Source organism: Macrosteles quadrilineatus, unplaced genomic scaffold (genome assembly GCF_028750875.1).
Source record: "Macrosteles quadrilineatus isolate MER2022 unplaced genomic scaffold, UCM_ALF_1.0 Scaffold_1__1_contigs__length_201487025, whole genome shotgun sequence".
Lineage (NCBI taxonomy): Eukaryota > Metazoa > Arthropoda > Insecta > Hemiptera > Cicadellidae > Macrosteles > Macrosteles quadrilineatus.
The window spans coordinates 65,690,674-65,709,353 of NW_026542594.1; the positions used below are offsets into that span (position 1 = coordinate 65,690,674).

Genomic DNA, 18,680 nt, shown 5'->3' on the forward strand with positions numbered 1-18,680 from the left:
TTCGTAATGATCGAACAGTTGTCATAACAACCGAATGGATACTCGGATTCTTTTAACCCATATATTAACATTGAGTCGAAAGTTACTAGATGCGATACATCGATTTTCGTTGGTCGAAATATCGAAAATTTGATTTTTACGAAATTTTAACCTAAAAATCGCCAGATCGCGCTCGGCATTTTTAGCGCGACCTTCGGGAAAAATCATCGGCATTTTTTGAGCGTTACTTTTATTTCTCGCCTGGCACTCTACGGGTTAAAAAGTTTCCTTTTGGAGAGGGCATTTTACTCACTAGAAGAATATTTTGGAGATGTGATTACAATTTGAAAGGAATTTTTTCTCCCATAGGTTTGTATTGATTGCTTTATTTGTTTTGTATTTTATAATGTAGATTTTTCAATGTATAATTTTATTAGACTTCATGACAAATCACCTGTCAAGAGAATTGATGTAATGTGATGATGTTAAATAAATAAATATCCCAGTGAAATATATATGTTTTGGACAGTGTAAAGTTTTATTTCTTGTGCTAGAGTACACTTTTTTCCATACATATAATCCTGCTATTTCCATAAAAATCTTTAAAACCTGTTCTAGGCCCTAGGCATATATATATCTGATTTATCCATCAGGATTTAGCTCAAATTAATTTTGACAATCTTTACACAAACCTGCAATTACCAGAACTGATTAAGTAATGTAGCAGTTAAGTATGATGTAGTGATAATTACCTGGGTAATTATTTAGATGAGGGTGACCAAGCGTCCTATAGTAAGTTATATATCATTAGAAACTAGATTTTTACCTGAAAATAATGGTGCAAAAATTTTTCTGCTGCCACAAAAACTGAATTTACTACGATTTTTTGAAGTTTATTTTAATGTTTTATTAGGAACATTGAATCTGCACTACAATGTTTACACTGTATAATCGAAGTTAATAGCACAATTCACATTTATTGATTGATTATGTGCCATTTTAATGTAAATATTACCCTCACAACCCACACTTAGAAAGGTAATTATGTTAATTTAATTAGGCTTTAACTTATGTATTAATTGATTAAAATTAATTAACATTAATAAACACCTCTAGTTCGGACATATTTAATCTGGATCTGGGGACTGGATTATGAAAATTGAAGAAGGAATTCATTTAGTTCTTCTCTTCACGTAACCGAATGGCTTAGCTTAGGTTTTGACCATGTAACCGTTATGTCCCATGAGGATAATAGTGTAGTGGCAGTTTTAATAAAATGAATAAACAACAAATTGACACTATTCTAACCTAACCTAACCAAACTTCTCGTACAGTTAAAAATTCGTTTATAAGTTGAAAAAGACATGTGAGGTTGGTAGGTTGGATGTTATGTGGACTCGTGACTGTATTAAGTCCTTTGAAGGTAGGTTAGATTAGGGAAGTTAAAGTTTAGGTTATAATGAATCGAGTTGTTGATTGATATTATCTCAAGACTGTTTATGCACTTTGTAAAAAGTACTACAAACACAATAAAAAATAGAAATTATTATTTATACCTCTTTGTATAAACTTACTCTTTGTCATATTAGGTTTCTTCTTCTTCCCTAGACGATCCTTTCAATTTCAATCGTTCATGTTTGTGTTGGTCAGTCAATTCACAGTAAAGTTATGGCGACAGAGACCAGCCGAAAAGAGGCATTACAGTAAAAAACTTTAAAAAATCGTAGTAAATTCAGTTTTTGTGGCAGCAGAAAAATTTTTGCACCATTATTTTCAGGTAAAAATCTAGTTTCTAATGATATATAACTTACTATAGAACGCTTGGTCACCCCCATCTAAACAATTTCCATTACCTGAGATGCATTTTTCCAACAATGTAGTGGTAGGGGTTCTCCAGTGAGGTGGATGATGACGAGGACGCGCTGTTGCGGTCGCCACTCCAGTTACCAGAGTCCCGCCTCACCAGCTGGGGGTGGGGAAAATTCTTGGTCCTGGGGGAATCCGGGGGTGTATCTCCAAACATGGCAGCCTGCAGATGGCTCAGATTCTGATAGTCATTGCCATTCAGCATCGGCCGCTACACACACATTGTGATACAGTTAGTTTTGTTTAGTTATCTAGAGAACTAGAGCACTGCAATTGTTGGTTTTTGTTTTACTGTGCTACAATATATATGGTTATGTGAACAGAAAGTGCTTGGTGAGAAAAATCTAACAGTGCTAAATAACTAAACAGTGTATGAGCTACTTGGAATGTTATTGTGATTATCCACCCCATTAGCATTTTAAGATTTTTAAGGCAACAGTCTAAACCCTGCTCTTGTTACTATTGCACGTCTACGTTTTGTTAGAAGTGGAAGCACAAATGGCTTGGAATCATTTGATGAGGAGAATTATAATCACTTGGCTACCCACACAAAGGTACTGTATTATTTGTCACATACAGGTTATTCTACCTATGATTTCTAAAGTAGAATTTAAGATGAGTAAATTATAAGGGTAGGGCCTATTTAAAACTGACAACAGTGACAACAAATACATTGTTCAACCATTCAAATATTGGAATCCTTGTTTGTTACTCTCACCATAGGTTTGAGGGTAGGCTCATGTTGGGTCTGGTCAGGGTTGGGAGTGACAGCTCTGCGCTGTGTAGCCAGTCCTAGTCCTGTAGGTTTCTCAGGGGAGGGGGTGAGAGAGCGACGGAGAGGTTGAGTAGTGACAGCAGTCAGTTGAGGTTTGGTCACACGAGTCACAGCCTTGGGAGCTGCTGATGTGTCGATGGGTGAACCTTCTGGCACTGCAAACAACAGCAGCAGTGGCTGGTACCTGCCTCTGCGGCACTTCTCCACCACCTGCACACCGACCATCTTATCACTCACTATTTCAGCAATCATATTTTACTAATTTATCACCATTATTCATTGCAGCATCTGTATATTTGGTGAATTTACCAGACTGAATTTGTTGGTGAAGACTTTTTCCAAGCAAATCATGAATAAAGAATATTGTCACTTAATGTATAGTTTACAAAAAATAAAGTGTATAAGGAAAGAAATTAATTTGATATTCACTCTTCAGTTATGGGTTGGATGGAATCAAATCTTTAATTTAGACATCTAGTTTAAACTGATGTGATGACACTAACCTGCTCCCATCTGGGGCCGACCTCCCTGACTGTGGCATCATCAAAGTATATCCACAGTCTCAGCTTGGTGTGGAAGAAGAAGGTTGAGTAGTGTTTGCCGTAGTAGGTGACGACCCCCACCAGCTCGTGTGAGGTGTGTGGTGATGTGGGAGGGGGTGTGGTGTGTGGAGTGTGGAACACGTCACTGAGCCGCAGTGAGGTGCGCAGGGTGTCCAGCAATGACATGATATGTTCCAGAGAGGGTCTCTCACTGTCCCAGACTATACCAACAGATACTATCTCTGGCCAGTTGGTCAGGGTCCTTCGGATCTGGATCTTGGCTCCACATGCACTCTATGTGCGGAAAGACAATATTGTAGTAAGTTATATAGACGAAATAGTTCCATAAACTGTATCAGGATCAAAAATATATTTTAAGAACATTCACAATTATAAACTTCAATACGATTATTAGTCTATTATTAAGGGCACAATTACTTTTATTATTACTGTATTAGTATTATTATTTTGTTCGCTGAGAATTCCAGTTGATCTGTGTTCTCCATAAGCAAATACTAATGAAGCGGAGTTCTAAACATAAAATTCTAGCTTCACTTGTCTACTTAACCTATCTGATGTCTCAACTAAAAGATTTATTTTGGTTGGTACTTGTATAGTGGGAAACAATAATTAGTTACTTACAGGACAATCTCGTATGTCTCCCATTCCTCCAGCGTTCTTGAGCAACTGGCCAAACAGATCAGGATGGGACGGACTGGGAATCTGCTTGGCTTGGGACGTCAGGGCAGACGCTGACACGTAGTGCACCATCTGATTAACATTGACATTATGTGATACAGTGGTGACATAATCGTTGCAGTGGCTTGTGAACAGGTTAAAACAAGAAAGAAAGGAAACTGAACATGTATCATCATGAGAGTATATTCATTTAACATTAAATAATTAGACTTTAATATGAGGATCTATGAATGAGAACCCTTTTATTGTGTTCATAAGAAGTTCATATACAGTATTAACAATGTCACATGTATCATGGCAAGACGGAACCAGAATATACACAAACAATTTATTGTTAAGCCAAGTTATTTTTGCAACAGCAAAACAATTTACGTAATTTAGCTATTGTACTTGATATATTCCTATCTGGAGACTTTATTGAGGTTTTTACCTATTCAAGATGAATAGAAAAATAGCCTTGGAAGAAAAGTGTAAAATAATGATTTTAACTGATGTACTCTATTTTATCTGCATATAAATCTTATGCAAGCACTAGTAAGCAGAGAGATTGACAGACCTGAGTGAAAGGTAGAGGTTCTGAGGTTGCTCCACAAGCTCCACATACACTCTGCTCTACCAGAGTCATGGCAAACTTCTGGTGAGGGATGCAGTGTCTGGCGTTGCACATGTCCTCCGACTCACCACAGGCAATGTGGTAGTGAATCCTCGTCAGAATATTCTCCTGAATATAACAACCATCGTTAGATCTTTCTACTAAAGAAAATATTTTTAAAAAGTATTAAAAAAGAAATTATTTTGAAGGACTATAGAGCTCTAGTAACAGTAGGATTATTTTGCCCTTTTGTATTAAATCGCCCGATATCGAGCGCATGCCAGCTCGAGGTTTACAGGTTTGTTTCTATCACTTTCAAATATTATAATAAGCACATCCATTAAAAGTAATTGATTTCAAAGCCTAAATGAACATATCGTAAGTATTTAAGACTATGTACTCTCACTAAGATGGCTGACAACAGTTTGTTTAATCTTGACACTTCATAAACAAAATACATTGTTACTTTATCAACTTATAAAATTGTAATAGGTTATTTTGTTATTTTTAATAAAGGAGCTTACAAAGCATTCAGCAGCATCATCCATGAAACCCAGTTGGAAGCGCTGCTGGTCAAAAAATGACTCTGCCAGGGCTCGGCGGAGGGCGTCGGGGGGAAGAGCCGTCTCATGACTGAACTGAAGTTGAGAGAACAGCTCCTGAAACATTGATAGGTGGCTAGAGAATGTGCATCAAACAATTTATTGTACAGTTGGATTCATATGGTCAACATGTGTATTGCTGAATGATAAGACACATACTGTGCATAAAACACGTATTTATATTATTTAGATGTGGAATATCACATTGATTTTCTTTAAGAACTATAAATCCTTATATATAATGTTAGTTATAAAAACATTAAGCCTAAAATGTAATTAATAGTAATGGAAGTTACTTGTAAAACAAGTTTTAATTATTAACAGCAATTAGAGAAAGATAATAGAGTAGAGAAAGAACCAAATAGACTGGCTTGACACAGGGACGAGAAGGGCCTGAGTAGAGGAGAGAGGATTACGATGCCTGTAGTACGATGCCGACACTGAGTGATGTTCCAGCATCATCACAAGATCACAGGACCTCAGTGTCAACAATACAACAATAGCAGCAATTGTTCCCACGGATGACCTCACATAGGCCTTGCAAGTCCTCCACTCAGCCTCTACGCTCTACACAGCTACAGCTTGGCTTTGTTCATCATTTTTACCATCACTATTTAATAATGACCATAAGATTCTTGAATAGTTTCTAAGTGTGCCTACTGCCTAACAGGAAAGTATAAAGTCTGTATTTGCTATTGAAATATTATTGTATTAAATTATAGCTGTTGTAGATGTGAATTCAAGATTCGGGATTATGCATTCAAAATGTGTGCAGCAAATAGGAATCATTTTAATTTCCTTGTAAACAACTTTAAAAAGAGTTTTCCAAAATTATGGATTTTAGCTTTCTTTTAAGACTGTATGATTTGGCTACTAGACTTTTCTCATGTCTGAGCAGTTCGGGTACCCATCATGGCCTCCATTACTGTAGTTGCTGTTTCAAGCAACACTGAAGCCAATTCTGGCACTTCCCATTGTCTAATCTAATGGAAGTGGAGGTTTCTCAGTTCACACAGCACTTCCTCTAACAAATCACACGTCACGCCCTCTGACTGATGACTCACCACAACAGGTGCACGTGGACCTTGTCCATCACCTCTACATTGCTACAGCCATGAACAGCTACAAGATCCAATGAGTTAAGCATCTTCAGCACAACAAATGTAATCTCTTCAATTTGGCTGCTCCCTATACCATTAACTTTGGTTGAACAATGAAACCGGGACTTAGCATTCAATTTAATATTGACTCCGCAGTAACACTAAATACAAAAATCCCTAAAAGATGCTAAATGTTAGTAACCTTAAAATGACAAAGTAACTCTCTGAAGTAGTTTTGTTTTAATAAAGCTTCAATGTTTCAATATAGGCGACCAAAGCAATTAGATCATTGATAACAATGTGGCATCACAACAATTCAATTTAACACAATAATGGAATTTAACACAATTTTTAACACTAAAAGACTTTGCATTCCAGATATCCATTTTTTTTTGTCACGAATGAATATATCCAAATAAGTTTCCCAATGCAGAAAGTAAGGCTTAACCGAACCCCACCTCAATTATTTGTTGTTTGGATGCCAAAGTGTCAGCCATCACTCAGTTATGCTAGGCGAGCTCTAGGCTGGCATTGAGCCAAACTTGTAGTGTTCTTTCTATTGAGTACCCGTATTCGTGATATTACTTGAATATTCATCAAGTTACAAATTACGCATGTTGAAACATTTTCCTACATGTTGGTATTCTAATGACATCGTGACAATGTTCCATATTGTTTTGTTATCATATCCCATATGGCGGTGTAAAAGACATTGAAGTAATACAACACATGATAATATAGACATATCTATGTCTGCAATAGTTTTTTTTTTTCATTTTCGCCTGATCCTTTAAAGTTTGAATTATTATGTTAAATCAAACAACGTCCCATAATTAATTACAACACGAACACAGTGACGCTTCGCGTTTACTGTGATCATAATACTTTGACGTTTTATTGGTTTTAAACTACACTACTTAAGAAATTCGAATCTCATGCTGAGGTAACGAACACTGAACTGGAAGAAGTGGCTTTTTTACAGATGTCGAAAACTTGTCGGGAACATACGACGGGCGGTTGCCCTTGGAACAACAGCTGGTCGGGCGTTGGTCCAGACAAAACAAGACTAAGACTACAAGAGTGCATCTCGTAAAACCAGCTGAGCGCTGGGCGGGAGACGGGGAGAGGAGAGGACTGCAGTGGTGAGTGAACTCCTGGATTGGCGCGCGCGGGAAGACGAGCTTGGTCGTGACAGTGCAAAACAAAGGGCTGATAGCAATCTGCAACCATGACAAGTAATAGGAATCGTGCAGCGGGAGAGCGGCAAACCGAGCCAGCACAAGACGACTCGGCGAAGTCGCAACTATCTTTTCGACCAAAAGATGAATGATACTGTATTTGAATCGCCTGACGATATGTTCCAATACCCATCGAACCAGCGTCATTAAATTCTTTGACACAAATAATACACAACTGCAGAGCTGTAATGGCTTTTTAACGACAACTTGCACCGAAGTAAGACGAAGACAAAACAATGATTTCACGGCTTAGCTGTAGTGATACGTTTACACTGTAGTGATTCCCTTTGTCAACAGCCAACAGGTCCCGCAAGGTGCTCCGCCTTTGATCACGCTCCATGACTCCGAGACAATCATTTCCTGTGTGATTAACCCGTGTCCACCGTCCACCTTCACGCACACACAACACTACAGCGAGAGACGATCAAGGTGGTCCGCAGACCATGGCCTAATGAATCATCACGCATTATCAGCTCCACCCAATTGTGTCATCGACCAAGTCCGGAAAGGAAAGATCTAAATGTCCCAATTGTATTTACTCAGAACTTGGACGGACTCGTGTGATGAAGCGATGAAGGCTGTTGGTGAAAGTGAAGATCCCGTGGCGGCACGACCACCACCACGTTATGAAACATGGACGTGGCATTTAAGTAAGTAGTATAGGTTATTATTTTATCAGACTTTATCTTCGACGAATTTTAGGACTGCACCAAAAATACGGTAGTGGATTTCGTCAATTCATATTTTTCAGGTAATGATGCAATAACGCCGGAACACTCTTCTTGTTAATAGTACTTTAAAACTAAACCCCAGGACGCAGTTTAAAACCGCTGATATACTGGAACCAGAAGTTCGGCCGCTTAGAAAGCGACCTCCTCCAGCATTGGTTTAGCATTAGCGCGCAGGTCGTTTTCTAAGCGGCCGAACTATAGTATGCACACCACAGCTGGCAAATCTAAACACAATCCTGTTATACACTCGGCCATCTCGTAAGTCACCGGGCGTGACCCTCCGTCTCCTTGACCCTCAGTCCCGACATTTGACCTCCGACCTCGCCACACGGCAATCACGTGGTCACCAGCCCCAGCTCTACGGTGCTCGGCAAGCATAGTGGCTCCACTGGTTTATACGAATTTAGAACTTGAAACATACTTGCAGGAATTGAAATAATTTTCAAAGAATCTTTACCATTCGATTTGTACGCTATTATATAGTTGATTGTTTAGAATTAATATAAAATGATTAATAGAAAACCGATCGTTGCAAGAACCGATGGAATAGTGGAAAGAACTTAAGTGCCATACACCGGCAGTTTGAACTACGTAGGCCTATGTAGATGAATCAATCGTTGTGAGGCGATGGGGTATCGATGGCCCCGGTATACAGAGCCCCAGGCCACCGGTCAAGGTCTGCCCTCCTCCCCCCCCCCCCTCATGAGGTGAGAGGCCGTGGCTCCAGCAACAGCAACAACTTCTCCTTCTCCCGCCAACCCAGCCGCTGCTTGTGGTTGTGCTGCTCCACCATTGCCATTGACTTTCCGTACTTCCCCTTCCCTGCTCTGATCATTCTTCACCTAATAATATCAAGAATGTGGCCATCAATAAGATAAACCAAAACCCGGTAAATCTTAAAATCCTGGCCAAAAATGTAAAGTCTTTATTTAATCCTTGGAATTCCAAGAAAACGAGACTATAGAAATGAACTGATCAAAGTTTATCGATGGTTGGGTCTTGGGATGAAGCCAGACTTTGCTAATTCGCTATGGACCACAGGCGCCATCTAATTACTTTCAGAAAACACTGATTTGCTCATGTACCGAATCCCGTAATGGTACTGTACTTCTTTCTACACGTCTATAACGACAGTACAGTTGGGGTACGGTGACTCATAGTTAACAAAAACTATACGGCACAAACATAGAACATTAGGAGGTTTCCGACAAGCATAGTTGTAGCGTTTAAAATATAGTTTGTGTTTAGCTGAGTTAATCAACGGCTACCTCGAGCTCTTTAATATTGCATTTAGTCATCAATTCAAATTTCCGTGTCAATACGGGCAGTAGTTGCAGCGGTACAGTAATGTGTACAAATGCAGGAATGTCTCCGCCACCCAGTTACCCAAGTAGGCCCGAGACTTTCTTCTCTTCCCCGACCTCCTTCGCTGTGGCACTTCCGATGTGGCCGTGAGAGTGTGCGTCACGGCGACGCTTCTTAGAACATCTGAATCACACTTCACCTGGTCAGTGGTGAATCAAAATATGATGGATCCTGCTCTGCCGGTCAACGTAACATTACCTAACAGTTAAAATGCCTCTAGATAGCCTGTTGCTCGAATTCGAGCCAAACTGCAACTTATAATAAAAGAATAAAGAACAAAAACATAAACAGCAAGGACCTCAATCAAAGAGTCACTTTAAAATTAGCAAAAGGCTGATTATAAAAATTAGGAAATTATTATGTTGCAAAAAATTATAAAAGTAATCTACAATGTTTAATAGATCCGCTCTCATACAGCTTTGGTTATCTGTTATGTACTGTAGGCGGGAACCCTCTATGCGCACGTATATGTCAACCACTTACTGTATAGTGTTAACCGAACAATAAAAAACAACATTAAAAAGAAATGGGATACACATTGTAAATTATCAAAAATTACTGTACTTAAGTGATGCCCTTAATATTCTGAGACGTATTTGCACATCTACGTGAAAATACATTTAACACATCAGACGTTAAAATCCACCAAGCAGTTATCGAGTTATGACTGTGAAAAGAAAACTGCATGCGTATTAATATATAAATTGTCATGGACCTGTATTATAGGCATATTTGATTTTTTTGTAGTATTTTGGGATGATTTGGTATTTTTGTACCTATGACTATACACGGCAATCGATATAAACTCTTCGGCAGTCAAACATTATGTTAAGCTTAACATAATGGCTATCGAAAAACAGAATAAAAAATACAAACTCCAGTATGCGATAAATCTAAGACAATTCGTCACGAGGTGAGTAGTGACTAGTGGGTGAGAGCTCGACGAATTTGCACTGTATTTTTTTTGTGATTTTATTCTCAGAGTGGTGTCCAGTGCCCACGCCGCCGAATGATTCACTCACTCTTCTTGGTCGCCAGACGGAACAGTCAGAGGTAAGCGGGGGCGATCACTGCTACAGTGAGTGCTACACCCTACACCACCGCATCATGGATGCGACACGACGGAAGTCCTAGGGTGGCAAAAACGGAATCTGCGTTAATTGAGCGGGAGTGGGACCGGAACCGGATGTCACTCTAGCGTGGATAATGTAAAGCAAAAACAAAACCTGCTCCATCATTGCATCGCACTGACTTTCGTTTTCTCCTTAGAGGCTTCATTGATATAATATGCATCAAATGCACTGCCTGATCATTCTACATACTACTGCAGTTGGGTGAACTGATATTGCCCGGGGGAAATATCTTATTTCCATTACAGTAATTTACTCACTACGTTTCTAGTTGTGGCAACGTTTTCTATGTGAAAGTAATGTGGCGTTTGATTTTCTTTTCACACACACAATATACTGTTGTTCCTACCAGAACTGCTGAAACTGCAGAATTAGAGTGGACCTTGTTCCATCCATCGTGGTCGACACCACAATGGAACAACGTTCACTGTAAATTGATTGTTGTAAATTGTTATATGGACTTTGTACACATCTCATACTTATCCACGAGGCACCATGCCCCTTCGAATTTACGAACAATTAAAAACGTATTTTGACCGAACAAAAGAGTTAAGGTTATTGTTGAGGAAGATGACAATCAGAAGACTTCTATTGCTGGCTGGGACAATAGTGAACACCTGTAGCAATTATAATTTGATCACTGACACAATACACAAGCCTGGGGCTGGGGCACAACTACAGCCTGTGGTAGAAGTACGTATCAGGGAATTAACATCGGTATCTCGAGATTAGTTCAATGGTCGACTAACGTATCTTTGACCAACGTACAATGCAGAAGAAGATTTCGAATTCGTAGAAAATTTGTTTGGGCTTTTTGAGAAAAGTTTTGGATGCTCTAAATAAAGTGTAATACCTCATACGTTACCCTAATATACTGATCAATAGATTGTCTATAATCATTCATATAGTTTTAATTAAAAATGTCATGGTTTCCTATACAGTTGGATTTAACAGAGTTTAACATAAAACCTATTTTGATCCTGGATCGAAATCTAAATCTAAGAGTAAATCTCCTCTGATGTAAGCCGGTTTGAATAAAAACTCAATAAATCGAAGGTTTGAAGTAACGGCAAAAGCTTTATGGTATTTCTATGTAATTTGCCACTTCACTAGGAGGATTTATAAATATATTATAATGTTATGTATATAATGTTTTGTTATAAGGTTATAATGTATTATATTATAATGTTAATCATCCTAGATTCGTAACGGCACCATAGTACGTTGGTCACTCTCTTTTTGAAGGACAACGATCACGGTAAAGGAGCAGGATTCGTTTTAAACTGTTATCCAAGCGGGTAGATAATCAGTATTCTCTAGTAAGATTACAGCACTACTACTCTTCTCTTGGTCTACGTCTCGTCAAGTCACTTGTAGCTGCTTGTAAGCTGATGTTATTGAGCAGAGTAGTAGAGTTGACCACGAGCCGGACCGGTCCCAGGTACAGTCTGCGCTGACACTGATACCCACAGCCTCCGACCCCGACTGTACCTAACAGCCAACTACCACCTGGGATTTTGTTGTATCCCTCGTACAAGTTCAGCGTTAGTTGAATAACAAAGATTTCCAAGCTAAGTAATACAGCAAACACTGGCCAAATATTTACCAAGCAGTTGAATCGCGTAAGTGCAACAAAGGAGGTCAGTAAACATTTAATTCCTCATGAGGAAAGAAAAAATATAACACAATACGTATGATTTATGCAGTATTTTATCCTCACAATACATAGTGTATGCTCTCAATGCAGTATTTACTCTAGTGATACAACGTTTAAGCTTTCTATGCAATATTTATTTACCCTCCGACAACTTAAACCGCTCAGGATAAGTAAACATGATCGCGTGCCACAAAAACTCAAACTGACGCTGACAGCCTAATTGGTAACAGCTGGAGATAGTTGTGTCAATAGCACATGTGATAATTACAGCTGATTCATAACACCTGTTTCCCGCGCGCGCCCTATCACCAGACAAACACACCGGCTCGCGCCGCACGGCCGTCTCTTGCCCTACAATCGACAACTGATAACCACGACTGGCGGAGATAAGATTTTGTGCACGCGTCAAGCCCCATTTCCTTTAAACATTTTGCCCCAACGATGTTGGGAACCAAGCTCAAGTTGATTTGAGCACAGCTCCCAACAACGTTGACGCACTGTTTCCATTCCAAGCAGTTCGTGCAGCATCAGCCAACCCCTCCTCACTCTCACTGCGAACACCGTCTTTGCCCTCTACACTACATCTACATCAGTGCACCCTACCACAGAAAACGTACTACTATAACCCAGAATGCCAACCGCATGGTAAAAAGCATTAAGCGTTTTGAGAGAGCTTTGCCTGTCAATCCGTAGGCAGCGCCACCAGCGTTGCTATGCTGAGTGTATGGCAACGCTGGTGGCGCTGCCTACGGATTGACAGGCAAAGCTCTCTCAAAACGCTTAATGCTTTTTACCATGCGGTTGGCATTCTGGGTTATAGTAGTACGTTTTCTGTGACCCTACATAATGGAGAGTGAAGAGACCGCTGCTTGATTTTGTTGTAATGGCTTGTGCATCTCACCAATTTATTAATTTAAAACTTAGAAAGCGACCGCGATAGTGGATTAAAAGTCTTTTTGCTTGGGGTTGTTAAAGGTGCCTACTCTAACAAAACTCCCTTATGAGATAGGCTATTTAAGGCTGCAGGCTGGATTTCAAAATTGTTTACGAATGACGGAAAGTGATTTAGAAGAGACTAATCACTGGTGGCTCCTCTAAACATGCACAATAAACAAATTCGCGTAGTTAACCCGTCTGCTAAAGGTACGATATGCTCGGGGCTATATGCTGCTAAAACTAATCACAGAGCAAGAGCGCATGCACGAGTTCTGCTCACAACGGTGTTGGCAGCAGGGCACCATTTCCAGGTTTTGAGCACAGCTCACAACGCTCATCCGGGCGACGATCTACACACGTTCAGTTTTGTTCAGAACGTGTATAGTAGGCCTCTGAGGAGAATCAAATTTGGTGTACTTTCCTCAGTGGGAGCCATGCGTTATCGGGTGAATACGAAATTAGGTAGCAAAAAGAAAACATAGAACATTAGCATGATCAATATCTCCACATCATAAAATGTGCCAACGTTCTGCTACTGCAGACCTACTGGGACAAATATTCTTTTGCAACACATGTGACCCAATGTGCAATAAACAAACCACACGTAGAACCGCCTTCGCCCTTCGGGTAATACTACAACAAACTCAGCTCCAGCCATCCAGCTGTGGCTGTGCTGTAGTTGGTTACGTAACGTGGCGGTAAGGTAAGGGGGTCACACGGCGCGGAGAACGGGCCAATAGGAGGCCACTACCTCTCGGAGACTAGAGTCTTGCACATTGAGAGCTTGGAAATCAGCTTCATAACCCTCGGTAGGCCAGAATATATACTTTGGTAGATATCACTTTTTAGAATTGAACTTTTTAGCGTTTCAAGATCAACTGAGTGTTTCTACTGGGGGATTGTTTATAGACGCAACGTCTTCAAGTCAGGATATATATAACTCGCGGAAGGAAATCACGGTGTGAGCGGATGTGGCGAATTTTAATCGGGCTTAAAGAAGTAACTAAACAACTACAACAGCTTAATGAATCACAGTTCTCAAACAACGAACAAATGGTCTGACTCATTAAAGCCCTTATTAATAGTGTGTGAGAATCGGACAAATTATGGCACCGGCCGCTCTGCATCCGTCGGGTCCGAGGATATAAAAATTAGCCGCCAATTATGTGAGGTGTAATCAGGGGAGGAAACGGAAGGGTGATAAGAACAAACGCTGGGAACTTGCGTAATGCATTCAAACTCCTGAGAACCGAGTGTGGGAGAGACCCTAGTACATCTCCGGGCCGCGGACGATGACTGGGGCTGGCCTTGGACAGTCCATCAGGCCACGGTCACCTCCGTAGAACATGTCACAAGTTCAGTCCGACAGCAGCAGTCTCGATATTGCATTGCGTGGGCTTATTCGTCGTAGGCTCAAGGCTGTCGCACGTTCAAGAGGTAGGATTGAGTCAAGGATAGAATGGTAACGGTGTCTAGTCTGTTTACCTACGCGGATCACACGACGTGAAACAGCTTCAGAGATTTGACATGACTGAATAAAACAATAAAAGCTAAATAAACCTAGTCTCACTAACTTGATGAATTGTAAAATTAGTTCAGCACAATAAAACTTCATATTACATAGGTCGAGGCGACTTGTATTATTCGAAATTACAAATTGGAAAGGACAGTTAGAAGAGCGGCAATTCTAATGATGAACACGTGTATGCCTACATATACACGTGTACATATATACATGCGTGGTGTTGAATCTCAAGTACTATAATGTCTCGCATGACGTGGCTACAACTTTAAAAAGGCAATTGAAGAGGGCGATTAGGAATCAATGCTGTACCACTTCTGTCCTACAAATGGCGACCAATCGTCACGGATTGAATTCGGCATCCAGCACTTTGGTGTAATCATCCTATCTCGACTCTGGCAACAATGGGCAAGATCAAATGATGACGGACAAACAAAACAGCTGAGTTAGCGAGAGTCAGCTGAGTCGGCGGACCGCGAAACAACGGCACAACCCGAGCAACGACCCGCTAAATCCTACGGAGGCTTCATCTACGGAGGCTACCGATTGCATGGTGGATTTATGTCAGACACTGCTTAAATTTGTAAATTGAAATCCTCACATAGTACGGTATTTTGAGTACTTTTATCAACACATTAGAACTCCAAGATCAACGAGTCCATGTAAATGCAAATTGAGACTTATCAATTATGTGTACTTCAGAATTAGCAAATACCCAGCCAATGAGCCAATCGTCAGTATATTTTAAACTTGTACTTTTACAACAAAATTTACAACAAGCCTCTTTAAAATGTATATGTTAAAAAGGTAATAACCGTTTTCATTTTGCTGTTGAATTTACATACCTCCAACATCTATGAAGTAACGTGTCAGTTCCTCACCCAACTACTGATTATAGTTTCCTAATGTCATGTCAAGGACGTACAATAAACTCTACGGAATCTAAAACACCTAGTTTCAAGTAGAATATTTGTTTAAACACAGGGTTGCTGAGCCTATCAATTCTCATAATTACAGAGGTAGGCCGTGAAATGCTCGCAGTGCAGACTGCAGGGTCCAGGCTGTGAGAAGCCAACGGTAACCCTATATTAGATCTGCGGAACCACATTCCGCCAGCATATCATCGCTCAACCACCACCTAACTTCATACTTCTGGTTTTGGCTTCGGTGTTTCATTTCTATTCAAATGTAAATAGCTTTGCATGCGGATAGTGTTGAAATGTTGTCACGGGACATTTCAAAATAAAATATACAGTAATATCCTTTTTCAATGTGCATTGATCGATCGTCATTCCTGAAGCAGGTGCTTATGATAATTATGAAAAAATACTCTATTTCAATTGGAATGATACTCAACATTTGACCATTTAAAAACGACTTAATCCGTACTAAGTACGTTTTGACGAAAAAGAGTTGACCTGTCCGGCAAGTTCTGAGTTCTCGAGTTAATTAGTGATCGTCATATCTCCTAGCTACATGCATGTTCTGCGCTCATTCTCGTGTCAAGATACTTGACTTCCCTTCGCCTGAATGGATGAAAGTAGGTGCTGCCACGCTTTCATCAATATAATTACTCAACCATTGTGTAGTCGAATCTATTTGCTTGATTACTTTCTATCACCTCGTACATTTCAACAACTTGTGGCTGAGTAATAAACAGCATTGAGTATACACAAGCTAATATGAAAATTGGAAAAGGTGTAAATTCGCTGGAACACCTACATTGAGAAAGATGAATTTGATCACAAGTTAGAAAATTAAACACAACAATTGTAATGTATACAAATTCATCAGATCATAAAAACTGCGGCCTCGGCGGCTGTTTCGTTTGTAAACAAACCATGACCAGAGAACGCCACAGTGGCGGTGGGCGCGGTCCTGGTCTCCGAGACTGCAGAGTGCTCCAGTTGGCGAGTGTCGGGGTCAGAGGTCACCATGTGGGGTAAGGGGGGAGGGGTTGCGTAAACCAGGGCAGTCACTGCCGCTTTCTAAAGTTGACGTTAAGACAAAATACTGCAACGGTATAAAGGTTTACGAAAAAGGTTTGGAAATAAAATTAAATGCAAAAATATTAAGGGACTAGACCTACTCATTTCTTTGATTTTTGTCACGTCTACGAACTACAGTAAAATGTTCTACCTCATTATACGTAATGAAAGGTTGAATATACACATTATTACACATGCACTACTGTCCGTCAATACCAAAATAAAAAGGATTTTGTGAATCGTCCAAGGTCACTCAATAAATACAGATCAACTAGACTCTAAAGGAACATTATTGATGAATAGAAATTGCAAATGCAGCAAAGTGTACTGTAAAGCTAAGTAAGACTGGCAAATGAGGAGGTACATTTCAGAGACACACACACACAGCCAACACCGCACTAGAAAGGGCAATTTACCTTGAGGGCGCAGAATATACAGGACTCGGCCATACATGAGTGGCCGGACAGCTCCCTGAAGCTGCGTCTGAAGATGTCCAAGTGCCATAACACCTGTAAAAACAACACAAGGTTAAAGATATTGGATGATAACTTGTTCATCTGGAGACTTCAACGCAGGGTCAAACTGAAGTCGTCCGGAACCCTCTATGAAGTAAACCATTGACTACATAACCACGAGAGTAAACCCAGTTATTAGGTATGCCGAACGGTTACTATGCATAAACATACATTATAATAGTGCAATTTTATTGACGCAACAGTGGTTGTACCTTATTTAAACATTAGAACACGAATAACAACGCGTTTTACTATTGATACTAATGTAGGTGCAATGTTTGTATTCCCATTAGTTTGCCTATGATATCCACAGCCAATTACATCATTTACTTTTATTGCTTAAATTATGAGTGTTTTACATCCACAATTACAGTACCAAGATTTATTATAACCATGAGGCGTGTTAAATTTGCTAGTAAACCAGCACCCTGAACACTCTTAAATCATATTTGAAGATAATCTGTGTTATTTACGACGACTTAAATGCAAGGGTAAACAGACGTCGTATTGCGTATTGCATAGTGAAAGCAATTGTGACTTGACACCAATACTCTTGAGCCAAATAAATATTTAAAGCTAAACCGTGTTCAGAGTTTGCAGCAGTTTTAAGCTGACACAAACCTTAGTTAGATAATCCATAATTGTTCCCACAAACCTCAAGGATTATAAAGGGCAATGGCATTGTCACTGAGCGAGGGGGGAAGAGCAAGGTGCAAGGATGTGTGCTGTGCACTAAACACGACACAATAGCCTTGGACACAAAAACTACCCTCCCTCGACCCACCTGCAGCACTACACACTACACCGTCTACCTGCTGTTGCTGCTAACATCGCCCACCCCACCACCCCTGCCAATCAGTTACATCTACGTCAAACTTTCCAACTAAGTGCTCTAGCTATTCTAAATTACTTCTTGGAAGCTACGAGGAAATATTAGGTCAACGCTAAGTATAAGTACCATTCGGCATATTGGTTAAGTTCTACCTGGTGATAGTAGGGCGAGGATAGTAAGTTTAATTTTATGAGGTGGTTTAGTATATTTTATACAGGACCTTCTCGTATGTGTTTCTTTTTTTCGAATTTGCCTCATAGTGGATAAAAAAGTCGTGGAATCTTCTATTGCTGGTACGATTAACGATACAATAAAATAAATAATGAACAGTATGGTACATAAATCAATTTTTGAAAATTATGCCCTTTATCATTTCAACTATTGTACAAATCATAAAAGTCAATTTTGTAAAATGAGTAACTCAGTAAAACGGGGCCTAGGAACCACTATCCATTTAACTGTAACGTAAACAAATTCTCTAAACAAAAATCTCCGCCCGTAAGTTAGGGGCCTATGTTTCGACTGAATTTAATATATTTGTCGCGTTAAATGTTTTCATTTTCATCTAAAACTCTTCCCATTTCCCACAATTTTATTCAATTAAAAGCAAC

The 18,680-nt window shown here is 39.8% G+C and overlaps 1 protein-coding gene across 2 annotated transcripts in view; it reads right to left on the minus strand.

The window, feature by feature from the left end:
- LOC128983429 (uncharacterized) overlaps positions 1-18,680 on the minus strand; it is a 97,985-nt gene that overhangs the window by 8,488 nt on the left and 70,817 nt on the right. For both annotated transcript variants that reach the window (XM_054402717.1, XM_054402718.1), the window contains 7 exons: positions 17,139-17,231; positions 4,978-5,112; positions 4,418-4,582; positions 3,805-3,933; positions 3,124-3,456; positions 2,564-2,830; positions 1,833-2,056 (listed from right to left, as the gene is read on the minus strand). In XM_054402717.1, the coding sequence (XP_054258692.1) occupies positions 1,833-2,056; positions 2,564-2,830; positions 3,124-3,456; positions 3,805-3,933; positions 4,418-4,582; positions 4,978-5,112; positions 17,139-17,231 (1,346 nt within the window). The remainder of the gene's footprint in view (positions 1-1,832; positions 2,057-2,563; positions 2,831-3,123; positions 3,457-3,804; positions 3,934-4,417; positions 4,583-4,977; positions 5,113-17,138; positions 17,232-18,680) is intronic.